General features: G+C 47.7%; 1 protein-coding gene across 1 annotated transcript; it reads left to right on the top strand.

Moving 5' to 3' along the window:
• Positions 1 to 1316: 1316 nt before the first annotated feature.
• On the top strand, positions 1317 to 2162 carry LOC139231418 (putative nuclease HARBI1). Its single transcript, XM_070862509.1, has one exon. The coding sequence runs from the start codon at positions 1317 to 1319 to the stop codon at positions 2160 to 2162; it is 846 nt and encodes a 281-aa protein (XP_070718610.1).
• Positions 2163 to 6877: the final 4715 nt, after the last annotated feature.

The following is a 6877-nucleotide window of genomic DNA, read 5'->3' as shown; positions in this document are numbered from 1 at the left end:
CTGTTGTAAAGTGGACAGGCAGTGCTCTGTTCCCCAGTGTGTCGGTAAACTCTGCAGAGGTCAGATCCAGTCATTGTTCCCACCCTCACCATCGAAGTCCCACCCTCGTTATCGATGATGATGATATGATTGCGCCAGATACTTCAGAGTCGTTTTGTGCGTTGACAGAATATCAATCTTCCTTTACGGTGATAGCAGAGTCCTATCTAGCACATTGAATTCTGTGGTGAGAAGATAAGCAGAAAAATAAAGTTCCTGGTTTACTCAAGAAGACTGGTCAGTTGGATGAGCTCCTGGAGGATAGCTGGCACTAATGGAACCATACCCCAGCAAGAGTCAGCACCTTTAATTCCACCTCCACCCCCTCCCATGCCCCTGCCCGCATCAAAAGAAAATTCTTCCATCCTCTCTTGACGGTACTGACTGATACTGGATGTGTTTCCATAGGTACTTAACATTTTATGTGAATGCAAGCCCTGACATACTCTTTTTTTCATGACATTAGCTGGGTTGCATTGTTGGCATTGTTTTAGAAAATTGGAGAAAGTAAACATAACGGGCTGGATTTTCGACTCATTTGTGCCTCTGTTTGCGCCCCAGAGGAGCGGTAAATGGTGTTTCTAGGCGCAATGGCGGGCATCCAGCTTTTACCGCCCGGCCGGCAAATTTGGCTCATGGTTTGTGGCGCCGCAAAATCTTACTGCCCCGCTCACTAGTTTGACTGAGATCATGACGTCAAATGTCGTATAATGCTCCGCTACCGCCCTGGATTCAAAATTAGGCCCCAACGCCTCATTAAACCCCTGCCTCAAGAAATGTCTGAAAAACTAGGTGTTCCCAGGGTGCAGTAGATGGTATTGGCAGTGTATTTAAATGGAGGGATGAGGATCCTACATCGCACGTCACATTGACTCCAACGGCTGCGCACATCACGCTGCTTCAAGATTCGACTTGCAAACGGCATGTATATCTGCCATTACAGTGTCCTTACAAGGTTAGTGAGAGAATTTAATGGGGGCAATACCAGTTTGTGAGCATATCATGCTGCATGCTATGGCAGGTAGCGTCAAGCAAGAAGAATGGCTGTTAGCCATGTCGGGCCACGGATGAGGAGAGGCCGAAGACGTCTGGGGAGGTTTACAGGCACCAACGATCATACCACCAGCTCTTTGATGAACAGTGTGTGAGAAAGCTGCGCTTCTGAAAGGAAGTGCTGACAGAGATATGCCATCTCCTATAGGCAGTCCCACGGCCTTCCAGTGCCAACAGGACTGCGCTGCCCGTCGTATTGAAGGTGATTCTGGCACTGGCCTTCTATGCCTCCGGCTCCTTCCAGGCAGCAGCAGGAGACATATGCGATCTCTCAATATTTTACACATCACTGCATTTGGCATGGTTCAAAGGCTCTGTACGTCTGCAGAATGGACTTCATAAAGTTCCCAATGAGCAGGGAGAGTCAGAATGAGCAGACATGGGGATTTGGCAGAATTGCAGGCTTCCCGAGGGTTCAAGGAGCCATTGACTGTACACACATGGCCTTGCAAGTACCATTTAACAACGCAGAGTTATTCAGAAATAAAAAGGGATACCATTCACTAAATGTCCAACTGGTGTGCAACCATACTCAGCATATCCTCACAGTTAATGCCCGCTATCCAGGGGGTGCACATGATGCTTTCATCTTGCATAAGAGCAGTGTCTCACGAATATTTCAGCAACAAAGGGAAGGGCACAGCTGGCTGGTCGGGGACAAAGGATATGGCCGAGCCACCTGGCTCATGACCTTCCTCCGCAGCCCCATAGAAGCTGAGCAGCGCTACAAGGAGAGCCATGCAGCCACCCGCAACATCATCGTACAGACAATTAGGGTGCTCAAGCAGCGATTCCAATATCTGGACCCCTCTGGAGGCAGCCTTAAATACTCCCCTCAACAGATCTCAGAATTCATTGTGGTGTGCTGCATGCTACACAACTTGGCCATCATGAGGGGCCAGGCATTGCCAGTGGGGACTGCAGGCCCACTTCAGGAGGAAGATGATGATGACGAGGAGCCTGGCGAGGGTCCGATTGCACAGCCACCACATCCACGGGGGAGGCAGCGTGGAGATGCTTCCAGAGCAAGAGGCGCACGTCGACAGCTCATAATGGACCAGATTGCTTGAATGGAGGAAGCTGAGGGATGCAGCTAATACTGGCCACGCCATGTGCCAGCCTAAAGGCAATTCTACGCTGAGCTTTGGAATGATACACATGACACCAATGGCAAAGGGTCATAGTGACATTTTTATCAAAACAAATAACAATCCCACCCACCTCCCAAAAACAAAACCAAGCGATACAATAAACCAACAAAACCAAACGATACAATAATCAGCGTTCTGCTGCAAGTAACTGAACAAGTGCATTTTTCAAAAACAACTATTTACAGTCATCCTCATCATATAGCAAGGCATCTGAACAAGGTTGTCCCACCCCTTACCCCCGGGGAGCTGGCCTCCGAGCTTCCCCTCCCGCTCGGCGTTGCTGTGGGCCACTGGGGCCAGGAGCCTCAGAGTCCGCAAACCCCGGGAAATCGCCTTCGTCCCCAGATGTAGGGTCAGCAGACATGCTGGGCTGTGAGCTTCAGGCAGCACACTCCCATCCCCTCCCTCATCGTCTCCCCCGTGGTCAGATGCAGATGGCGCCCAAGAAGGCTGTCGTGCTTGCGGCTGGTCATCTGCAAGCAGAAAACAACAGACGTGTGGTTCGCAGGAGGGGAGGGGGCAGGGTGATAGGAGGAAGGTGGCATTGCACATGTACATGTAAAGGGGCTAGGCCACATCATATTAGCGCTCAAGGAAGTCACATCAGTCACGTGTTCCACTTACATGCCCTCACTACCCGAAGGGGGCTCGGCGTCGCAGCCTGAATGCAGAAGCAATGGCTGGAGAAGTGAGCCTTCAGCTTTCTGCAGCATTCTACACGGCCTGTAACATAGAAACATAGAAAATAAGTGCAGGAGTAGGCCATTCGGCCCTTCGAGCCTGCACCACCATTCAATGAGTTCATGGCTGAACATGCAACTTCAGTACCCCATTCCTGTTTTCTCACCATACCCCTTGATCCCCCGAGTAGTAAGGACTTCATCTAACTCCTTTTTGAATATATTTAGTGAATTGGTCTCAACAACTTTCTGTGGTAGAGAATTCCACAGGTTCACCACTCTTTGGGTGAAGAAGTTTCTCCTCATCTCGGTCCTAAATGGCTTACCCCTTATCCTTAGACTGTGACCCCTGGTTCTGGACTTCCCCAACATTGGGAACATTCTTCCTGCATCTAACCTGTCTAAACCCATCAGAATTTTAAATGTTTCTATGAGATCCCCTCTCAATCTTCTGAACTCCAGTGAATACAAGCCCAGTTGATCCAGTCTTTCTTGATAGGTCAGTCCCGCCATCCCGGGAATCAGTCTGGTGAACCTTCGCTGCACTCCCTCAATAGCAAGAATGTCCTTCCTCAAGTTAGGAGACCAAAACTGTACACAATACTCCAGGTGTGGCCTCACCAAGGCCCTGTACAAGTGTAGTAACACCTCCCTGCCCATGTACTCAAATCCTCTCGCTTTGAAGGCCAACATGCCATTTGCTTTCTTAACCACCTGCTGTACCTGCATGCCAACCTTCAATGACTGATGTACCATGACACCCTTCCCCTTTTCCTAATCTGTCACCATTCAGATAATAGTCTGTCTCTCTGTTTTTACCACCAAAGTGGATAACCTCACATTTACCCACATTATACTTCAAGTTCCATGCATTTGCCCATTCACCTAACCTATCCAAGTCACTCTGCAGCCTCATAGCATCCTCCTCGCAGCTCACACTGCCACCAACTTAGTGTCATCCGCAAATTTGGAGATACTACATTTAATCCCCTCGTCTAAATCATTAATGTACAATGCAAACAGCTGGGGCCTCAGCACAGAACCTTGTGGTACCCCACTAGTCACTGCCTGCCATTCTGAAAAGTCCCCATTTACTCCTACTCTTTGCTTCCTGTCTGACAACCAGTTCTCAATCCATGTCAGCACACTACCCCCAATCCCATGTGCTTTAACTTTGCACATTAATCTCTTGTCTGGGACCTTGTCGAAAGCCTTCTGAAAGTCCAAATATACCACATCAACTGGTTCTCCCTTGTCCACTCTACTGGAAACATCCTCAAAAAATTCCAGAAGATTTGTCAAGCATGATTTCCCTTTCACAAATCCATGCTGAATTGGACCTATCATATCACCTCTTTCCAAATGCACTGCTGTGACATCCTTAATAACTGATTCCATCATTTTACCCACTACCGATGTCAGGCTGACCGGTCTATAATTCCCTGTTATCTCTCTCCCTCCTTTTTTAAAAAGTGGGGTTACATTGGCTACCCTCCACTCCATAGGAACTGATCCAGAGTCAATGGAATGTTGGAAAATGACTGTCAATGCATCCACTATTTCCAAGGCCACCTCCTTAAGTACTCTGGGATGCAGTCCATCAGGCCCTGGGGATTTATCGGCCTTCAATCCCATCAATTTCCCCAACACAATTTCCCGACTAATAAGGATTTCCCTCAGTTCCTCCTCCTTACTAGACCCTCCGACCCCTTTTATATCCGGAAGGTTGTTTGTGTCCTCAGTGAATACCGAACCAAAGTACTTGTTCAATTGGTCCGCCATTTCTTTGTTCTCCGTTATGACTTCCCCTGATTCTGACTGCAGGGGACCTACGTTTGTCTTTACTAACCTTTTTCTCTTTACATATCTATAGAAACTTTAGCAATCCGTCTTAATGTTCCCTGCAAGCTTCTTCTCGTACTCCATTTTCCCTGCCCTAATCAAACCCTTTGTCCTCCTCTGCTGAGTTCTAAATTTCTCCCAGTCCCCAGGTTCCCTGCTATTTCTGGCCGATTTGTATGCCACTTCCTTGGCTTTAATACTATCCCTGATTTCCCTTGATGGCCACAGTTGAGCCACCTTCCCTTTTTTATTTTTACGCCAGACAGGAATGTACAATTGTTGTTGTTGATCCATGCGGTCTCTAAATGTCTGCCATTGCCCATCCACAGTCAACCCCTTAAGTATCATTCGCCAATCTATCCTAGCCAATTCACGCCTCATACCTTCAAAGTTACCCTTCTTTAAGTTCTGGACCATGGTCTCTGAATTAACTGTTTCATTCTCCATCCTAATGCAGAATTCCACCATATTATGGTCACTCTTCCCCAAGGGGTCTCGCACAACGAGATTGCTAATTAATCCTCTCTCGTTACACAACACCCAGTCTAAGATGGCCTCCCCCCTAGTTGGTTCCTCGACAAATTGGTCTAAAAAACCATCCCTTATGCACTCCAGGAAATCCTCCTCCACCGTATTGCTTCCAGTTTGGTTAACCCAATCTATGTGCATATTAAAGTCACCCATTATAACTGCTGCACCTTTATTGCACGCACCCCTAATTTCATGTTTGATGCCCTCCCCAACATCACTACTACTGTTTGGAGGTCTGTACACAACTCCCACTAACGTTTTTTGCCCTTTGGTATTCTGCAGCTCTACCCATATAGATTCCACATCATCCAAGCTAATGTCCTTCCGAACTATTGCCTTAATTTCCTCCTTAACCAGCAATGCTACCCCACCTCCTTTTCCTTTTATTCTATCTTTCCTGAATGTTGAATACCCCTGGATGTTGAGTTCCCAGCCCTGATCATCCTGGAGCCACGTCTCCGTAATCCCAATCACATCATATTTGTTAACATCTATTTGCACAGCTAATTCATCCCCCTTATTGCGGATACTCCTTGCATTAAGACACAAAGCCTTCAGGCTTGTTTTTTTAACACCCTTTGTCCTTTTAGAATTTTGCTGTACAGTGGCCCTTTTTGTTCTTTGCCTTGGGTTTCTCTGCCCTCCACTTTTCCTCATCTCCTTTCTGTCTTTTGCTTTTGCCTCCTTTTTGTTTCCCTCTGTCTCCCTGCATTGGTTCACATCCCCCTGCCATATTAGTTTAAATCCTCCCCAACAGCACTAGCAAACACTCCCCCTAGGACATTGGTTCCGGTCCTGCCCAGGTGCAGACCGTCCAGTTTGTACTGGTCCCACCTCCCCCAGAACCGGTTCCAATGCCCCAGGAATTTGAATCCCTCCCTGCTGCATCACTGCTCAAGCCACGTATTCATCTGCGCTATCCTGCGATTCCTACTCTGACTATCACGTGGCACTGGTAGCAATCCCGAGATTACTACTTTTGAGGTCCTACTTTTTAATTTAGCTCCTAGCTCCTTAAATTCGTTTTGTAGGACCTCATCCCTTTTTTTACCTATGTCGTTGGTACCAATGTGCACCACGACAACTGGCTGATCTCCCTCCCTTTTTAGAATGTCCTGCACCCGCTCCGAGACATCCTTGACCCTTGCACCAGGGAGGCAACATGCCATCCTGGAGTCTCGGTTGCGGCCGCAGAAACGCCTATCTATTCCCTTTACAATTGAATCCCCTATCACTATCACTCTCCCACTCTTTTTCCTGCCCTCCTGTGCAACAGGAGAAGGGGCAGTTCCATCAATGACTTAACATTGTGTGAGACATTGATCTTGGAAGCATGGCAGGCCTACATAAGTGTGAAGTGTACTCGACCCTTGTGAGGTCATTGAACTTCTTGCGGTATTGTGTGCCAGTTCTGGCCAGCAGGGCCAGATTAAGGGCCTGATGGGCCTGGGGCAAACTGATCCAAATGGGCCTAAAGTTATTTTTGTTCATGTTCATTACATTCCGTATGTGATTCTGATTTTGAGTATGGAAACATAGGCCAGTATATTCAACAATGAAAGCCTATATTCTGTATCAAGT

Source organism: Pristiophorus japonicus, chromosome 2, assembly GCF_044704955.1.
Source record: "Pristiophorus japonicus isolate sPriJap1 chromosome 2, sPriJap1.hap1, whole genome shotgun sequence".
NCBI lineage: Eukaryota > Metazoa > Chordata > Chondrichthyes > Pristiophoridae > Pristiophorus > Pristiophorus japonicus.
Note: the sequence above shows the minus strand (reverse complement) of the source record. Positions and strands in the feature narration are given on the sequence as shown.

Bases quoted from the DNA above. Each gene is read 5' to 3' on its own strand.
- LOC139231418 (XM_070862509.1), top strand. From the start codon at position 1,317: ATGCCTCCGGCTCCTTCCAGGCAGCAGCAGGAGACATATGCGATCTCT.